At 37.4% G+C, this 20425-nt stretch overlaps 1 protein-coding gene across 1 annotated transcript in view; it reads left to right on the forward strand.

Moving 5' to 3' along the window:
* Positions 1-10299, forward strand: part of LOC131051123 (TSL-kinase interacting protein 1) — a 60300-nt gene extending 50001 nt beyond the window's left edge. Inside the window, exons 10-12 of the mRNA XM_057985496.2 lie at positions 8892-9302; positions 9622-9738; positions 9846-10299. Of these exons, the coding sequence (XP_057841479.2) occupies positions 8892-9302; positions 9622-9738; positions 9846-10217 (900 nt within the window). The 3' untranslated portion in view covers positions 10218-10299. The remainder of the gene's footprint in view (positions 1-8891; positions 9303-9621; positions 9739-9845) is intronic.
* Positions 10300-20425: the final 10126 nt, after the last annotated feature.

Below are 20425 nucleotides of genomic sequence, written 5' to 3' on the forward strand. Positions count from 1 at the left end.
AAATCATGGATCGCTCCTGTCCCTCTCCAAGGGACCAGGGCGATGAGGTACGTCCCTCTCATTTTCATAGTTTTGGCGCCAAATAAGCAATTCAAATTTTCCTTAAATGCTAAGTTCGATAAAAAATTGAAAATCCTATTTAATTTGGCATTTAATGTGGCGTTGATCTTTTATTAATTATTTTGCCTTTATTTAAAATCGAAATTTGCAAATTAAAAACGTAAGGCATTAATAATTAATTAATTAATTAATAAAAATCGAATTTGAAGCGCTACAAAGGGAGGTCGGCCTTGCTAAATCATTTAAAAATCATTTAAAAATTGTTTTATATCCTCAAGTCGGCCTAAGGGATAAATGCAATCCAAGCGCTATATATGGGAAGTGGAAGATTTCATTTTCACATCATCATTTTATCCTTCTACATGCGAATTAAGGAAGACAAGGGAGAAGTGCGATTTGGAGTTTACTAATAAAGGTGGTGCGATATCTTGGAGACTTCGTTGGAGCGAATTTGTCAAGGATTGAAGACCACGTCAAAGGTGCGAGACTGGGAGGATTTGTTAAGGCGAACTTGAAGATCCATTTGAGCGAATTGTCAAAGAGGCAAGACTTGAAGATCACGTTGAAATCCAAAGGTGGCGAAATTGATCTTTTGAGGAGATAACATTGAAGACTATTTATACCTCAATTTCGCCTAGGCGAATTTTATTCATTTTGCATTTTAGAGTTAAGCTCTCAAGTAAGGTATGGCAAGATCTCTTGTTTTAATTTCGAATTTTGATTGTCATTGCCTTAATTTTGAAATTTTGTTTTGCCTTAGCTCAGTTGTTTTTAGGAAATGATTAATAAAGGACTTATCATTAAGTTTCCTAAAATTTGCTCTCTAATTTATGTTATGTATTGCAAAATCATGGTACTAATTTTGAAATGTTGTGTAGGCATCAAATGGAGGTCTCTTCAAGGAAAATCAAGCCGGATCCAGGACGGTCTTCGCCGGGACGGTCTTAGCCAGGACATGGGCGACCTCTTTCAATCCAGCGTTCCAAGGCGAGGTACATCATCTTCCTACACATCGAGGACGCAAGGAGTTAGAACAAGGGCTCGTTGAAGAAGCAAAATAGTTCCAGATGAATTAATTAAAGCAAGCCTCTCAACGACATCAAATTGAATATCTAGCAAGCTTCAAGTGTCAGATGAGGTGGCGTCCTAGTCATCATTTCTCCAATCAGTGAAGTCCATCTCAGCATGTCCAGATTCAATATACTTAACTCATGGAAGGTGACACAAACTCCGATGTACCTACCCCGGCTATCCATTGGTCGATTTTTCTAAAAGGGACATGTGTCCAAGCAATACAATTTTATCATTGGTCAAACATTAAATGTTATGTAATGGTTGTAACAAACCCTAATTAGGGTTTTCATTGTAAAATCTTGGCCATTGATCTTGAATTGATCTAAGCCATCAAATTGTATTGTGGGCACTATATAAGCCCAGGCATTTCATTTTGTAAGGAATAATTTTAGATGATTAGAGAGAGTTGTAAATAGTTGGAAGAGTTAGAATATAGTTGATAGAATAGCAATTAGAGTAGAATAGGAGGACAAGGCAAGAAATTGTTGCCATTGATTGTAAACAAACTCCATTTTCATTGAAGTAATGGTGAAATATGTCGTTTTCTTGCAATTTGCATGGTTTCTTGTTGAAGTCTTCAATCTTAGATGGTAGATAATTAGATGAATGGAGGAAATGTGCTTGATTGATGGTGGAATTCGTACATCCATACTACTAGCAGTTTGTTGATTGCAGACTTGCCTTGCGTAGTCAACTGGAATCATTCAGCCTAAGCTCAATTTCAATTTGTTGCCTCTTCATTGATATGCATCAACTTGGATGGTATCTATGCCTGCGGTGATGATTTGAACATCATAAAGCTCCCTTAGAAGATCGCACTAGTCTTGTGTAGATGTTCCATTGATGTTAAAACAAGATCTAGTTAGAGTTTTATCAAAAGTCAAGTCATTGCTCCTACATTCCTTGTATTAGGATTAGATCCTCTCTTCGCCCTTATCAGAGCCTGTCAGAGCCTGTGTCCAGCAAAGCAGATCGGAAGTTCAATGTAAGTCCCCTTGTGATTCCAGCAAATCACATCATACCACTGGAGCTTGTCCACACGTGGAGACCCCACTAAAAGAACCTTGGAGTCTACCTAACTGATCCTTTACGCGAATCTTCAGCAGTTAGAGACTATTTTCTCAAGAGAGGATAAGATGCCTTTAGGTATTTTATTCTGTGTATGATTGTGTACAAAATACACGTCAACAGTGCCAAAGATTATAAGGTGGTGCTAGCTATTTAGAATATAAAAGAATATAATTAAAGTTAAATTAGAAGTTATCAAGGGCAGTGATTAAATAAGAAGGGGTGTGACTCTTTCAAATATGAAAGGTTGTGATTCTCTCAATAAAAAGATATAAAGGAGATCATGTCATTGTGGAGAAGACATCGATCAATTGGGAAAATATGAAGTGACTTGCAAATAAATAATTACAGCCGAGGAGGATGCAAGCTCTCCAAGGAGAAATCAAGAGATTTAAGGACGAAAACCCTTAACTTCTCCTATCATGTTATTGGACGAAAACTCATAACTTGACTAGCAATTAAAGGACAGCCATTCAAGGAAATAGCTGTAAATCAGAAGGAAAATTATATCAGAAATTCAAATTAAGATTATTGCTAGAATTATTTAAATATTTTAATAAAATTAATGATATTCATAAATATAAATGCAATTGCCATTTTAGAATTTGAAATATTATTTTAATGCAAAAATAAGCAATGTTTTAGAAAGGGAAATTACATTGCTAAGCATAGTTGGACTACTCGCGACTGAGCTCGACTCACCAAGCCCCTGAGAAAAAAACTCAGGAAAAACTCGGAAAAGCTCGGCAAAAAGCTCGGCAACGTAAAAACACGCTTAATTTTAATAAAAAAATGCATTGTTTTTGCAAAATTTAATGAGAAGATGCATCCAATGAGTCAATAAATGATAACACAAAAGAAACAAGCTGATTCTAGATATATTTAAATGCAAAGTGTCTACAAAATCGCATCCTCATGAGGAATACTGATGGCTGGAAGCAAAATAGTAAATAGTTTTTGTAAAACCAAAAGTAAATACATCATTACAAATTACAATTACAACTTCCTCTTGCCAGCTCTAGCTAAAACTAGGGGAGAGGTAAAACTAGAGGGTCTAGTCCTAGAAGTCTGCAGTGGGCATGACTGTGCCTCCTCGCTCAGTGTGGCTGGCTCATCCTCCATCCTGGATGAAGCTATGTCTACACCTGCTTGTGGCACTGGCAATGAGTCCTCATCCTCATCCTCTTCCTCCTCAATGTCATCCAGTGTGAAACCAAATCCACCCCCCTCCTCCTCCAGAGCTTGCCTCTCCAAATCAGTGTTGTCATCCTCAGAAAACAATGGAGGCTGCTCCTGTGATGTCCAATCATTGTAAGGATCTATATCATCCAAGTCAAGTGGACCACCTGCTACTTCCTCTACCTTCCTTATGTGCAATCGAAGATTATATTGCACAAAGACAAGGTCATTGAGGTGTTTTTGAGCTAGATTGCTCCTCTTCTTCGTGTCGATGGCTTCAAACAAGCTCTAATTGTGCTCACAACTGTATGAACTACAAGGTTGACATAAGATTCCGAGGGCAAATTTTTTGAGATTTGGGGTATTTCCACCCCAACTTTGCCACCGAGCATCTGCAAATTAAAATTAGGTTGAAAGTAGCACTCCTCGCCGGGGTTTGAGGGTGAGAAAAAGAGGGGTAGAGAGATAGGTCTAGGTCTTGGTGGAGATCTACAAACGCGCAATATTTGAAATTTCATGATTCATACTCATAGTTTCAAACTTTCAACTCTAAAATGTATAATACCAGGATTTCTTCAATGCTAATTATGTTGTTATATGGAGCCTAATTAGACTCGGAGGTTAAATTTTCCCTACTTCCATCAGCGCAATTTCCCCCTCTATTTTTCGACGGGGGTTTGGGGGTGCGCTGCCCCCAAGTTAGGGTCAGGGCAGCGCTCCGCGAGGCCAAAAATACTTTTATTATTTTATAAAGGTGTCGGGTGTTATAAAGTATAAGAAAGGAAAAAGACATATTGAAATGCCACTTATACTTAAATGTTATATTTCATGTGTATATTCTGATGAAGAGAATGAAACTGACCTGAAAAAACAAAAATTGATAATTTTTTGACATGTTTGGGCCTCTTTTTTTAGTCTAGCCAAGTTTTTAAAAGAAACTCGCCGAGTTTTTGCTGCGAGTTAAAGTCGTAAAAACTCGCAGAGCTCAAAAACTCGGCGACTTTTTGAAACTTGCCGAGTACTCTGCGAGTGTTCCATCTATGTTGCTAATTGTGTAGCCTTTGCACACTCTAGTCTTTTCTATCTTGAAGTTTGATAATCCCTGCACCATATCCTTCAAGTGAGGTAGAGCTCCGTAGTACAAGTGTTCAAGTCTCTTGTGCCAAACCTTGCATAATTTGTCACTGTCATGTATCAGGGCTTCCTATTTGAGTGGATTAACAATCAACTTGTAAAGACCTCCCTCATGCATACACCTCTAGCCACTACTTGACTAGGTACTTGGCTGTGATGATAACTTGCTGATCATTAAACGCAGCAATATGCATAAGATCTCACATGGCTGAAACTGAAAGTAGGTTCTTTGTTAATTTGGGAACATTTAAGTCATCATGAGGTTCAAGACTATCACCTGAAGGCATATGAAAAGAAATGGTGCCTGCCTGAAGCATTATCTCCAAGCTCTACTTTTATACCTGGCTTCTATTCCCGAAGTTTGCTGAAAGATTTCTTATTGAAGTTTATGTATCTTGATATTTCATCGTCCATGTACTTCTCTATGTTATAAATGGTGTTAGTGGATTCTTTCCCAGTTAAGAAGAATTCAAGCCCTTCCCAGGTCCTTTCTTACCAACTGTCCTCATCTTTTTGACAAGGGCCTTTTTTGATCTTCCATTTTTGACTGAAGTAGGTTTAGGTCTGGTTTCTTCTTAAGATAAAATCATCCCAATGTTTCTTAAAGGAGGGAAGCTTCTCACTAGTATAGACACCTGGAGCAAGGAGATTCCAGGATAAAGACAATGGGTACCAACTCTTCATCCTCTACCTTTATCCTTATTATAGTAGGCTGATCATGAAGTTTCGTAATCTTCTTTAGGTAGGTTTCTGCTGTGTTTGCGTTACACATAGATTTGGCACTAAGCTTGTTCTTCAACATATTATGGAAGATATACACTTTGATATAGAGTGATTAAGGTGCCATATATCTCCTTTGTTTTCATCTTCTCTGCCATGTGTGGTATTAAATGACACTTCACGGAATCTAAGATGATTCCTTGGCCATCTTTTTTGTTATGTAACTTATGTTCAGCCAACTAAACAAAGATTAGCAGGGGGTTTAACCTTGGTGTCCACAGAGAATCAAAGGTTAACTTCTTCTAGTAGCACCTGTGTTTTGCAGCTCAAAGGGGTAAAGTTGGAAGTACCCTCTAGGCATCACACTCTCTAAGACCTATATGAGACATGTTTGCAGCTGCTGGAACATACTGAAACTAAACAAATCAGCTGAATAAATCAGATTAGCAGACTATCGTAGGTGTAGATCAACTCTCAAGTCACTAATGCAATTAGGGCATCACGCTCTACAACCTCTCATAGGTAGAGCTTACTTCAGTCATTGAAGTTAGAGCACAAAATTTTCTGGCAATTCCCTCTCATAGCTAGCAACACATTTCATTCAGACTTGTAAGATTTCAGTTACTGCTCATTTATAGCATGTTAATTTTCAAACCATGGTAAGTAGATTTTGCACTCTAGAAAAATAATCATAACTACAAACTAAAATTTCAATCTGAACAACAGACTTAGTATGATAACCTGTGAACAGACCATGCTGAAAATGTGAACAATCATTTAAAAGAAGTACCATCTAATAAATTGAAACTGAATTACGCTCAAATGCTGTTCTTCTTGTGTATTATATATTTCTTTTGCTTCTAATCTATGCACCCAAAATCTATTTTATAAACGATGAGAATCTTCACAAAGTCAACTAAGTTGGAGTGCCATTTAGTAGAATAGGCTTTTATCAAAAAAACTAAAGCAGAAAGCTACATAAAGTAGAAGACAAAGCACTTCATTCTAGAAACATGAACAACTTATCTTCATTAATTTAGAATCCCTCTAAACATATGGAAAGCTGGTAGAGCCCAGTGCTTAGCTAAAAGTAGGAGAAAGAAAACTAAAAATAAAACTTAGAGCTGCTTTAAGCAATCAGTTGTAGGACAAAAACATTTTAAAAAATATATTGATTTCTTGCGCACATCTGTTGGAGAACAGCAGCCAAGCAACATAATTGAAAATTTAACAGCTCCTGGACATTTAATCTTCCCCTTATGCTACCAGGATTTTGAGGGAATGATGCAACAATAAAAAAGTGGGTCAACATATACAATGTTGATGGTCCTGTAAAACTGTATGAATGATTTTGTTGACTATATAGACTTTCTTGTCTATAGCCAGTCATGCCAAGCAGTACGAGGAGCTCAAGAGACTTGGTTTGTCTATGCGAAAATTGACACATGGTTTAAAGATTTCTCCTCTAGAGATTGTGACATTATGGATATTGACAACCCCTTCAATAGCTTAGTCTTAAAAGAGACTTAAGTGTTTAATATCTTGCAATTTCTTTGTTGTTCCTGCATAACGATGAAGCCTTTTAACTCTGTTGCTCTGTTCACAATTATTGTGTTGCACTTGAACTTTATAAAATATATTGGAACTTACACTGTTTAATATGTGAATGTAATACAACCATTGGTTCATGTCCTTTATTGGAGACGCATGCAAGCTTATAGAGTTGCCAGACAATGGATCAGAATTCAAACATTTTTCTATATGGATTATAAATTTTTTGATTCAATCATGGTTTTATGAGGCATTAGAATAACATTTTCGTATGTTGTTAGATTAGTAGGTAGTCAAGTATATGAGGCTTATACTCTCAAAAGCTTGCCTAATTTCCTTATCCTTAGTCTAACTATAGGATAGAAGTATACACATCTCTCTCCAATAAAATTCCTATTTCTCCGGTGGTGTGATTTAACTTCAATAGCTAATTCTTCTGAACAGTGAGTATGCTTTTTCAATAGCAGTGTTTAGAGTGAATTTTGAGCGATGAAAATGCATTCATTTTTATCCTATCCTTGATCACGAATATGAATAAATTTTAATCCTATTGGTCTCAATGGTGTCTTCATTAAGTCTGGCCTCAATCAAGAGTCCTTCAGTCTTGAGGATATTTCACAATCCAGAGCCCTTGACTGACTTTAGGAGCCCAGATGGATACAGTTGGGTGGGTGGGTACGTGCAATTGGATCTGATATGGTTACAGTACAACTTTCATCACCTGCACACATTACTTTTAATTGTAACTGCACTCAGAGTAGCATGCAACTCTATCTCTGATTCTGGCCTAAACAAAGGTAGGTATTATTTGTAATTCCAAATTTAGGAGAGTTTTCTTCACACCGAATATCTTGTGGTATGTGTATTCAAAGAATACTAATTTTACTATGCTCTTGCTATGGGATTGTATACTCTCTTTCAGGTTACAGCATTCTTATCTTCCTTGTGAGTCTCTCTCTCTGCAAGTTGATAAGTGTGGGTTCTGGTCTCTTCCACAATTGTATTCTCTCTATGCAAGTTCATTCTGAAGTTTCTTTGTTTTTTCAATAACCTCAATGGTGTTTACAATCTATTCTTGATCAGGATTTCTTTGAAAATCTACATTTTAATGCTTATAATTTTGACAGTCTAGTGTAATGCAGACATGCACACCTGAAAAATGTTGTAATTGCTTCCTGCATTATAAGAAGCAACTTGAACATGTTAAAATAATAAGATAAGAAATTGAGTCTAACACTGACACTTTATGGTTTTTTGTTATGGTCATATTAGGCATTTTTCATTTTCATTTTGGTAATTTCAATTTATTCTGCATATTGATTGTATATAAAGAAATGATTGTGTTGGTGTTACCTTTACAATCCGATAATGTGGTAGAGAACAATTCTTTCTTGATGATGGTTCAGGAACAAGCATTATGGTCCTAATTTTACTGCTTGCAAGAGAACTTTTCATTTTATGCAAAATTAATTGTGAACAATCGTCTATATATAATTTCTGTCTATTATTTTAAAAAAAATTACTTGTTTTTTAACTAATTTAAAAAACTTGCTGTCTTCTTGATTCCGGAATGTTTGTGGGGTTGCATCATCTACTACATTTCCATTTTGGAAAACACACCCAGAATGTTTTATCCTATTAACAGTTAGATATAGATTGCATCCTTCCTAGAGCTCTGCATCTAAGCAGCTGGAAATCACCACGGTCCATTGTTGATCTACTTGTTCTATGGGGGGGTGCATTTTGAACAGTTATGTAATTTTTTTATTTTTTCCTTTCCAACTTTTGATGTATTGAACTATGGTTTGACTTTGTCAGATCTACTAAATTAGGGCTGTACCTTTTTGATTGTTTGCTTTGTGACTGCTGGTAATTAATTTGATAAATTGAATGTTGAAGAATGGAATACATTTTGAGGAGCATTTTGAATAGAATGAAGTCTCTTTTCTGCATAATCGTTCTTATTAGGGTCGTGCTTGGTTAACTTGATTCAAACTTTGTGCATGTGATAGAACTTCAGATAAACATTTTTGTGCAAATATGCATTTTGTGAATTTTCATGTGTTTGGCCAAGTTCCCATTTTAAGTTTTTTAATTTGATGCAGGAGACTCAAAAATTTAATAACCGCAGTGGACTGTCAACAATGGATTGGGTTGACAGTCTAAGCAACATAAGCATCGGGGATCTCTTGAATGAAGCATCATGTGCAGAGCATGGCAATTCCTATGAGGGTCTCTCTATTGGTAGTGGCACTCAACATCAATTGTTTCCACAATATATGGATTCCTTTGATGCTGCAATCAATGCACATATTGTACGTTCCCAAGAAGTAACTAACATGCCAATCAATCATTCTCAACCATCAATTTGGGATGGTGATGAAACATGTGATGCTTTTGCATTCCGGAAAATTCCTTTCTCCACTCAAGAGTTGGGAACCGTTGATGATATGGTTACAAGATTAAGCTCTCAGGAGGTACCCAGAAATTCATGTGGCCTTTCTGGATCATCAGAGGTGGGTGTTATTTTCTTGATTTTATCCACCTTTCTGCATGCATCAAGATCATTAATTAGAGTTGTTTCCATCTTTCATCATATTTTACAATTGCTAGAAATATGTTTTTGATTCATTAGAAGCATTATTATACTAGAATGTGCTTAAAATGTGAAAATTATCCAAAGAGAATTTTGCATTCATTGTGACACACTGCTATTTTGTCTGTTTAGAGGTTTTCATTAGAAACATCATTATACTAGAATATGCGCTTAAAATGCGAAAATTATCCAAAGAGAGTTTTGCATCATTGTGACACACTGCTATTTTGTCTGTTTAGAGGTTTGCCCAAGGCAACTCAATTCCTGAGGAAGATCTGAAGGCGGGTTCTTGTGCTAGAGAACAAAGCCACGATGATATTGGAGAGAGAGAGTCTACAGCTAATGATCTATTCTGGGTAATTTATTCCACAATAATGCATTTCAGTGTTCTCTTGGTTACATTTTATACATTAAGTTATCTTAGAAAGAATATTCTGAAATAAAGCTTCCTTGATGTCTACAGACGGATTCATTAGGCTCTTTAGATATCAGTGCCCGCCCGTCCGGAGTACAGGGTGTCGATTTTCTTGCAGGAGACAACAGTATCAGTTTCAGTGGGCTGGTTGCTATCAGTTTAGATGCATTTCAGAACTGCTCTATTTTTGGAAGTGAGAAAAAATTTTCAATGAGTGTAAATGATCAGGATCAGCAAGTTCAATCTCTATGTCCCACTAATAGAAGTGAAAATGATTCTGTGTTTGTATTTGATAGTAAGAACATGGAAAACAGCAAGTCTGTTAGTTTGGATGTAAACCCTAATTTTCAAGCATCAATAGTTGACTTGCATGGAGCTGAAAATCAGTTAACAGCATCCATAGATGGTGTGCCTGTTTAGTTTGGGGTTGTGGAAGTGAGTGCCATCCTGTGAGAAGGTTATACAAGTGAGTTCATGTTTTTTATAAAAATATTTTTAAACATGATCTTGCGTGCACATGAATACCTCTTTAACTTTTCATTTTTGTTTGCCATATTTTAGTTGTACCCATCACATCTTCTGGTGACTTGGTCAGGTTTCTTATTTTATTAGTCTGGTTATGTATTACTATACTTAAGCTCATATCCCTTTCTTGTTGAGATGTAGTAAGAGTTAGCATGCATCAGAATCTCATAGCTGCATTCCATTTACACGGTATCATAAAATTATTGATGGAATTCAATTACGTGGGTTTAACATACGGAAAACCTGGCAAAAAATTGAAAACTGAACAATTTACTAATTCTAAAAATAAAGACAAAACATTTTAAAATTTCATGTCAAACATAGTGCATATAGATCAAAACAGATGTTATACATTATAAAAAATGGATTTTAAAAAATTGCTGAGTTATAAAATTCTATATTTTTTAATATTCGATGAAGTTTACAAATGTGGCTGCTCTGGGCAACAAGATACAAAACATACCAAGACAAGCCCCGAAAGAGAAAAAAGGGACAAATATCAGCTCCCATAGAGCACTGCAACATAGAAATCAAATCAAACCAAACAAAGAAAATCCATAGTCATCCACGCAGCATATAAAATGGAGCTTGCAGCTGAAACCATCCAGACTTAACATAGAGTTCAGCATTCCATCATGCTAAAATGCCGTAGATACACACCCAGCTCTGTAGACTATTATATCAAAGATACAACATTTCAGTATCACCGGAACCATATAAAGCAGTTCAATAGTCTATATAGGCACAGCTAACCAGCATACCAGTCAACTGTAACATATTAATCAACGTGATCCAACAGTCAAACCATAAGGAACAATCTGGTAGCTACGACACCCAAATATTCACATGTACAAAAAACACCCAAAAGAAACAACACCACCCATCTTTTTTATTTGCTCAAGGAAGTATCATCCCCGACCCAAATATTCACATGTACAAAAAACACCCAAAAGAAACAACACCACCCATCTTTTTTATTTGCTCAAGGAAGTATCATCCGCGCTCATGCCAGCAATATCAACACCATATTTCACATTGAATGAAATAAGAAACGTGTCTTTTTGGACAGGCCGATCATCTTTAACCAAAATTGCATTTTGAAAACTCAAAACTGCCACACCATTACAATATTGGAATCTTGAATCTGAGGAACATCTTAATTAAACTTTTTAACATCTCTCGTTTACATTTACTTTTTCTTTTTATACAGTTGCACCACAATATTCTATGCCACAAAGCAAAACATCCTTAACTCCCCAACAGAATCCCTTTCATTTGTTCTCAAGTGCAACCAAAGGACACAACATTGAGCCTCTTGTTCTTAAAGGAAGACCCACAAGTTTTCCATGTTTGTCTTATAACCGTTAAATCCAAATCCTTTCCTTCAGACCTCATCACGGGACACTTTCCATAATCAGGAGTAGAAAGATCCGTTTTATTGTACACGGAGATTCTCTTTGATATCTTGGCATGAATGGGAGAAGTGCCCAACTTTATGAGAGCAAATTTGCGAAGAGGACTTGATGGATTTTCCGCTTGTAGACACCCAACTTGGAGCATAATTTAATAGTGTTTGGCAACAATTTTATTAGTATCAACTCAATTACAAAATTTGGCAAAACTCAAACATTCCATGGATTTTGTGAAATTGTCAGTAGCTAAAAATGGACCAAGAGCATTAGCAATGCCTCGTATGATCTCTTTACCCCAATATTCTAAATGATGCTCTAGGACCCTGATCCAAATAGAGACCTTGTTATATTTTTCCTTAGTAGCATCAAAACTAGTAGACCAACTTTTCAAAGAGAGTAGTTTTGACAAGAAGCCAAGGACTTCCCCACAAAATCTGTTAAACATGGTAGCCACTCGGAACAGACTGGGAACATGTTATCTTTTAATAGTCCAAATATGGACAACATTAATATTTGGAGGAAATCCCAAGAACCTCCTATGAGGGTATTCTTCATGGAAGCTGAAGCTTTGTCCACAATAGCATCAGGAATCCACAACGAAGCACATGTACCATCCATGGTGAAGGATGCTTCTCCTTGGCAAGGATCAAGCACATACATGGTGGAACAATCAATCACCTGTTCAATTAAGGGAATCTTTTCTTGCACATCAATCATGGGCCCAACATCACACTTCACCGACAGTAAAATCTAGGTTCATAACATTAGCCTACACGAGAACACCTCTTTGTGAAATCTTCACACATGACAACAAAACAAACATCTATGTCATGTTTCTAACAGGGTTCCCATCACCATTAAAATCCTCACCTACATCCACTTGATAAAAAAAACTTGTCCCCAACATAATCCTTCTAGCCATCCTCATATTCGTTGTTTGAATTGTCCTTGCCCTCTCCACCTTTGAATGTGTTATCACCCGGAAAGGATTTGATACCCCTACTTCCGCTCTTGCTTTCTCTTCAAGTCATTATGTTATATATTTTGCTGTCTCCCTAATTTCATGACGTTGTTTACTTCTATAGACTCTTCATTGTATATAGACATAAAGTGATTCCTTACATTTAATTTCCATCATATGGAAAACTAAAACCTATTCTTTAGTCTTCTGAAATGACATCACACTCTTTAGTAAAAGACATAACGAAACTCTACTCCTTCCATATCAACTAAAAAATAGGATATCCAACTAGTTTAACTTAAAATTACTAAACAAATATATCCCATAGATGTAAATTATTCCACTTAAACATTCTTTGTAATACTATCAATAATTAAGTAGTTGTTCTCAAGGTTCATTAACATCTAAAGATTTAATAACCCATTTAATAGCTAATGAAAATTTTCATGTGACACCCCTAATTTATGTAGATTTAGTGCATGTTTCTCAAGAAATAGCATGCTTTTTCAATTTTCATTTTCCATTTTCCATTTTCCATTTTCCATTTTCCACTCGACCAAAGGAAATTTTGATTTATTCACTTTGTTCAAATATAAAGAAAAAACAAATTAATAAAAACAAAATGTACAAGAGGTTAGTGCTTTCTAACAATTGATCTAGGTTTACTATACAATTCTCAAGAATAACATGCCTTTTCTTGCTACATTTTCCATTCAACTAAAAGAAATTTCTATTTACAATCTACCTCCACATCTCCTTAAAAAAGATGGATCAAGGGTAACGCAAATGCCAAGATATTTGCTAATTTCATTAGGCCCTAAACATTCCATCTTTCATTAAACAACCAATCTGAGCACTCATTAGACTAAGTTAGAATATTTGATTTATGAACAACAATTTACAATTTGTTTCAACCAACTTAGAATATTTTAGTAAAAACACACAAACATGAAATATCATATTGAGTTTCAACAAAATGATTAAAATCAAAGACCCACAACATATAGTTATGTTAATTAGTTGGAATGGAGTATTTCATTCAATGATGACAAAGATTTGGTACTTAAATTGTGTATTGATAACAAAGATTACAATGATCAGAAATATACTCAAGAATGTTGAAATGCCCAAATATTAAAATCTAGTCAGCTTGAAGTATAGATGTAAGTTCTGTGTGAAGTTGCTCTTAGGAATCCAAAGGGATTTAATCTTTCGAAATCTAGGAAACTATTGAGGTTTTGTTCTCTAATCTTCATAAACTATGGGTTGCATTTTTAGCTCTTGTTGGGGAATACAAGTGCTCTACTCTTCAAAAACAATCCAAATTGATGGAATTGCCAATATAGAAGTTGGAGGCCCAACATTGACCCAATCATGTTGAGAGTCATTTGAAAGTTTCTTGCTATTATAGATTCAAAATTTCGCCCATCAATGGCATCTATCATAAGTCCTAATTGGCGATTTCTTTGGTTTGAATGATGGGGTTTCATGAAATAATGTGCCACAAGGAAACACTTGCCATTAAATGAACTAAAGAATACTCCAAGGGTTCAATGTTAGGATTTCAAGAATTTGGATGTTTAAAGGATGCAACACTGTAGGGATCCAAGGATTTACATATTAGAAGAATGCAATGGTTGGAGTGAGTGAATGTTAAAGGTTGGCATATTGAGTTTGTGGGGAAGTGAAAGTTTATGGGTCTACAAAGAAGGGAGTAGGAGGCTAAGGATCAAAATTTTGGGATATTCGATATTGATGGGGAAGAGAGCAATGGAAAAAATATATGATAATATGAGAAGTCTAAAATTATTCTCAATGCTAGAAAGTGACTCACATTCTCATACTTATGATAAAAGACATAACAAGTTTAGCCTTCCCAAAATTACTTGCACACAAGTAATACAAATTTGAATATCTAAGATTCAAAGTCCTTCCCAAGTAGCATCTTCAATAGCTATATTCTTCTAATGAATCAAATATTGTGTAATTCTTTTGTTCTTCAACTTCTTCAACTTGGAATTACTAATAGCATTAGGTTTTAAACATGAGTTTTCGATCATCATCCAAGGGTGATAAATCCATTAATGATATGATATATTGTCCAAAGACACTCTTTATATGAAACACATTATAAATCTTTCTATTTTTGATAATGCCAACTCATATGTGTAAGAAAAGCAGAGTGCGGAATACGCTCTCCTATCGTCAATTCTAAAGGGATAATTAGGCAAGGGAGTATTTTAGTTTCAGTTTGCAATACATTAAGATAAACACAGACAAAAGAACACCAGATATACGTGGGAAAACCCTTACGGGTAAAAAACCCACCACCAAGAAGATTCCTTTATTCAGTAAACAACACGGTTACAATAAATTCTTAGATCTTCTTTTCAGACTCTGTTCTCAGAACTTTGTTCTCACCACATGCAGACACCTCTCCACTCGGCTTCTTCAACTTCCACCATATCGGCTACTTCCTCGACCACCTATGTATATACCAAACATTCATCTGTCAGTTTGTATACCGGCCTTGTAACCATCGAGTAACAGACTATCCATCCATGAACATGTGGAAAACCTATTATCCCACATTCATTCGAAAGTCGGGTCGGTTTGTATTCAAATACACCGACATAAACATTTCACGTGTCCGCCTACAAGTCTTTTGGACTTCGGTCCGGGCGACCATCCACAGTCAGATATTTCTTCATTGGCCCATCAGAAACATTACTCAGAAGTTACCTCGATCTTCAATCACCAGTAGATGACCTCATCGGCCCATCGGAATAACAAACAACCAATTCTTTTGATCTTTGATGATGCCTCGATCATCGAAAGCAATCCCTATCGTTCGATCTTCCTTGATCTCTTTTTGTGCTCCGCCACATGGCACCCCTTGATTGGTTCCGGGTCCATGTCCTGACATCTTAGCATGACCTCAATATCCGCCTGAAATTCTTCTTTGTCATTGGGTCGCGATGGAAAGTCTCACAAGCAATTTCCCATCACGACATAGTGACCACCGTCGGATCTTCTGCGATTGCCGTCCGATCATTTCGATTTGCTCGACCTTTAACTCGCCTTAGCCGCTCTCCTGCTGAGTCCCACCACTTGGTCTCCATGTTGCGAGGGATATACCAACGAACAGTTTCCCATCGTGACATAACGACCATCGTTGGATCAACCTGATCTGCTCGGCCATTATCTCACTTGAGCCGCTCGGGCCAGACACGCATCAGCCTCTGATTCACCTCCTGGACCCGCCATTAGACCCAGGCCCACCTTGTCGCCAAGTCGTGGGAATAAACCGGCGAGCTACTTCCCATCACGGTATAGCGACAACCGTCAGATCATTCTTGATCACCGTCTGATTTGCCCAACTTGCTCACTTGATAACCGAACACAGGAAGAGGGTCCATCGGTCATCGACATAACTTACATCTTGTTCCTCCAATAGCCGATGACGACTCGATCGCCAAAGGCGACTTCATCGGGATATCAACAGAACTTCAATACAACTAACCCGATAGGCGATGTTAACCCAAACATTGGTCAGGAGATTCGAGGCATATTCCCAACAATCTCCCACTCGCCAAGGAATTTACTGGACCTGTCTACCATGCCGAACACTTACAAACCACACTAAGAACCATGGACTCTAAAGCCCATCAATGTTGATATAAAATTCGATCAGAAAACATCAAGAAACAGAAATTAACATGTGCACCTATGCAGAGCAGTCTCATCTTATTCATGAACACTTACACCTTCTGCCATGCCACTGCCACTATACATACATAGAAGTTTTTCACTGAGAAAACTACAACTCTGTCTCCTGAGTACACAAAAAACCATGATCCAAAACTAACTGAATGTACCAACATTACAAACATAGCTAGAATAGCACCCACAAGTGCTAGCACATCCAACTACACATATCCTTAAGATATCGTTAACATGTACAACCTATTACTCACAATCTCAAGCTCCACATGCAATACACATCAAGGAGCTCCCACTGCATAGGTAATGTCAACTGTTTACAACATCTCATAGAAGTGAATAAATCTTTGTACCAAGAGCTTTCCCAATACTGCTACAAACAAGTCTTCACAACACCCTATATCATGCCCTTCTACACCCACCTCTAAAATGTCAATTGTGTTATAACAGATGAATGCATCTCAGTTGGACCTATTAATCATTCCAACACATACATCTCTAGCCACAAGAGAAAAATAGCATCATGTACTGTTTCCATGTATCCATGAGCACCTGTAACTGATCAAGACATGCCAACCTCCAAATCCATAACCACAATATCATGAAGTATCAAACAATATGATCAATGTACTCAAAATACAGAAAGAAAAATTAGATCATTGTCAAACTTCCAACTGCAGAATCAGGAATATAAACATGACAAACATGATCCAAAACATCTCTTCCAAAGAGATTACGTGCTCTGTATGAACATAACCATATTATGTCAAAAAACTCTAAGTGCATCTCAAGAGTGTACCCAGACATAATATAACACATCCTAACTAAGGAAAACAACATCTCTACCAAGGACTTATGAATCCTCAAGATGTTAGCATCTTCAGTCACATGAAGATCATCCACCATCAAGTGATGAATCTGCATCACTAGCAAAGACCCATGGTACCCAGTCTCACAAGGCATCGTGATTGAACCAGACACCATCAGATGTCTGTCTTGCCAAAGCAGCTTAGAAGGCATCTCCATCCTCATTCTGTGAGGATGCACAAGACGAAGAATATGACGAACTCTTGTTTCCTTTCTTCTTCTTCTCTTTGCAATCCTTCCGAATGTGACCAACCTGCCCACAGTTCCAACACTTCGCTTTGGACTTCTTTCCAGGAGCAGAACTTTCCTTTGACTTGGATTTAGACTTCTTGTCCTCTTGTCTTGCCACGAACAACAAGGGCCTCCTTGACCATCTCAAAAGATTTCCTTCGTGTTTCTTCTGACAGCAACAAAGCAACCACTTCTTCCATCTTGAAAATGGTTGTTGTACTCCCAATGGCCATTACCAGATGATCCCATGTGTCAGGCAGAGAACATAACATAAGCATACATCGATCCTCATCATCAATCTTAACTCCTATGGAGGTTAGCTGAGCAACCATCATGTTGAAAACATTCAGATGATCTGCAACAGATGTACCCTCGTCCATCTTCAATGAATACAACTTCTTCCTCAGGAACAACTTGTTTACCGGAGATTTCCCCTGATAGATATCTCCAAGTTTCTTCCACAGAAAATGTGCAGTCTTTTCCTCATGAACATTCAACAGAACAAAGTCCGCCAAACAGATTCTAATCAATCATCTAGCTTTTCTTTCTGCAAGATCCCAGTCTTCTTGCCTCATGCTTGAAGGTTTTTGTCCAGACACAACAAACCAAAGATCTCGATCAACTAGCAAATCTTCCATCTTGAGTTTCCACAACTCAAAGTTTGAACCGTTGAACTTCTCAATCTCCACTCGTCCAGAGTTGTTCGCCATCTCAATCTGCAAACAAATACTCTGCCAGACTCCCACTGAAAACATAATTGACACCAAACAACCCTACCTGACAAGGATAACACAACTAAATAGCTCTGATACCACTTGAAAGGAAAGCAAAGTGCAAAATATGCTCTCCTATCGACAATTCTAAAGGGATAATCAGGCAAGGGAGTATTTTAATTTCAGTTTGCAATACATTAAGATAAACACAAACAAAAGAACACCAGATATACGTGGGAAAACCCTTACGGGTAAAAAACCAACCACCAAGAAGATTCCTTCATTCAGTAAACAACACGGTTACAATAAATTCTCAGATCTTCTTTTTAGACTCTGTTCTCAGAACTCTGTTCTCACCTCTCCACTCGGCTTCTTCAACTTCCACCATATCGGCTACTTCCTCGGCCACCTATATATATACCAAACATTCCTCTGCCAGTTTGTATATCGGCCTTGTAACCATCAAGTAACAACCTATCCATCCATGAATTCGTTGAAAACCTATTATCCCACATTCATCTGGAAGTCAGGTTGGTTCATATTCAAATACATCGACATAAACATTTCACGTGTCTGCCTACAAGTCTTTTGGACTTCGGTCCGGGCAACCATCCATAGTTGGATATTTCTTCATTGGCCCATCGGAAACATTACTTAGAAGTTACCCTGATCTCCGATCACCAGTAGATGACCTCATCGGCCCATTGGAATAACAAACAACCAGTTCTTCCGATCTCTGATGATGCCTCGATCACCAAAAGCAATCCCGGTCGTCCGATCTTCCTTGATCTCTTTCTGTGCTCCGCCACGTGGCACCCCTTGATTGGTTTCGGGTCCATGCCCTGACATCTTAGCACAGCCTCAATATCCACCCAAAATTCTTCTTTGTCGTTGGGTCGCGATGGAAAGTCTCACAAGCAATTTCCCATCGCGACCTAGCGACCACCGTCGGATCTTTTGCGATCGCCGTCCGATTATTTTGATCTGCTCGGCCTTTAACTCGCCTTAGCCACTCTCCTGCTGGGTGCCACCACGTGGTCTCCATGTCGCGAGGGATATACTAACGAATAGTTTCCCATCGTGACATAATGACCATCGTTGGATCAACCTGATATGCTCGACCGTTATCTCACTTGAGCCGCTCGAGTTAGACATGTGTCAGCCTTTGATTCACCTCCTAGACCCACCATTGGACTTGAGCCCACCTTGTCGCCAAGTCATGGGAAAAAACCGGTGAGCTACTTCCCATCGCGGTAGAGCGACAACCGTCAGATCATTCTTGATCATCGTCTGATCTGCCCAACTTGCTCATTTGATAACCGAGCACAGGAAGAGGTTCCATCGGTCATCGACATAACTTACATCTTGTTCCTTCGATAGCCGATGACGACCCGATCACCGAAGGCGACTTCATCGGGATATCAACAGAACTTCAATACAGCTAACCCGATAGGCGATGTTAACCCGAATATTGGTCAGGAGATTCATGACATATTCCCAACATTATGCAACTTTAACAATTTTCCTTCAAATCTTGTAAGGCCCATAATAGTGTGATTTGAGTTTTCCAACCTACTACTTTTGATAGAAGTTTATGCAAGGTTGCAATCTCATAAAGACCATCTCTTCCACTTCAAATGACATGTCTATCTAGTTTTGATCTTTTAGTTATCTACTGCACCAAGTCGCCAACTACTATCACTTGTTATTGGTGAGTATTAAATCAACAAAGGTTAATGTATCACAATCATTTAATCTTATGAACATAAACATATCAATGAACATATGGTGAGTAGTATTGTACTAATACTCTCCAAAATATAGCCATTTACCTCAAGTTGATTGTTGACGTGAAACATAGTTCCTCAAATATTTTCTTTGTTTATCCATTTGTTTGGAGATGATAGCTTGTGTTGGGAGTGAATTTTGTATTAGTTAGATGGAATAAATTTTACTAATAAGAGTGGAGTATTTCATTATCTTTATTAATGGAAATATTTTTAGGCAACCCAATATTCTAAATAATTCTTGGCGTGCTTGAATTATGAAGAGATAACAAAGAAGAGTGCATATTTTGTTAGTCTTCCACCACAATATAGATGCAACATTTTTTTGTACCTTGAAGAGGCCTGTGATGAAATACATGGCTATGCTTTGCCACTTCTAGTTTGGGATAGTGGTTGGGAAAAAAAAATG

Source organism: Cryptomeria japonica, chromosome 3 (assembly GCF_030272615.1).
Source record: "Cryptomeria japonica chromosome 3, Sugi_1.0, whole genome shotgun sequence".
In the NCBI taxonomy this organism is placed as follows: Eukaryota; Viridiplantae; Streptophyta; class Pinopsida; order Cupressales; family Cupressaceae; genus Cryptomeria; species Cryptomeria japonica.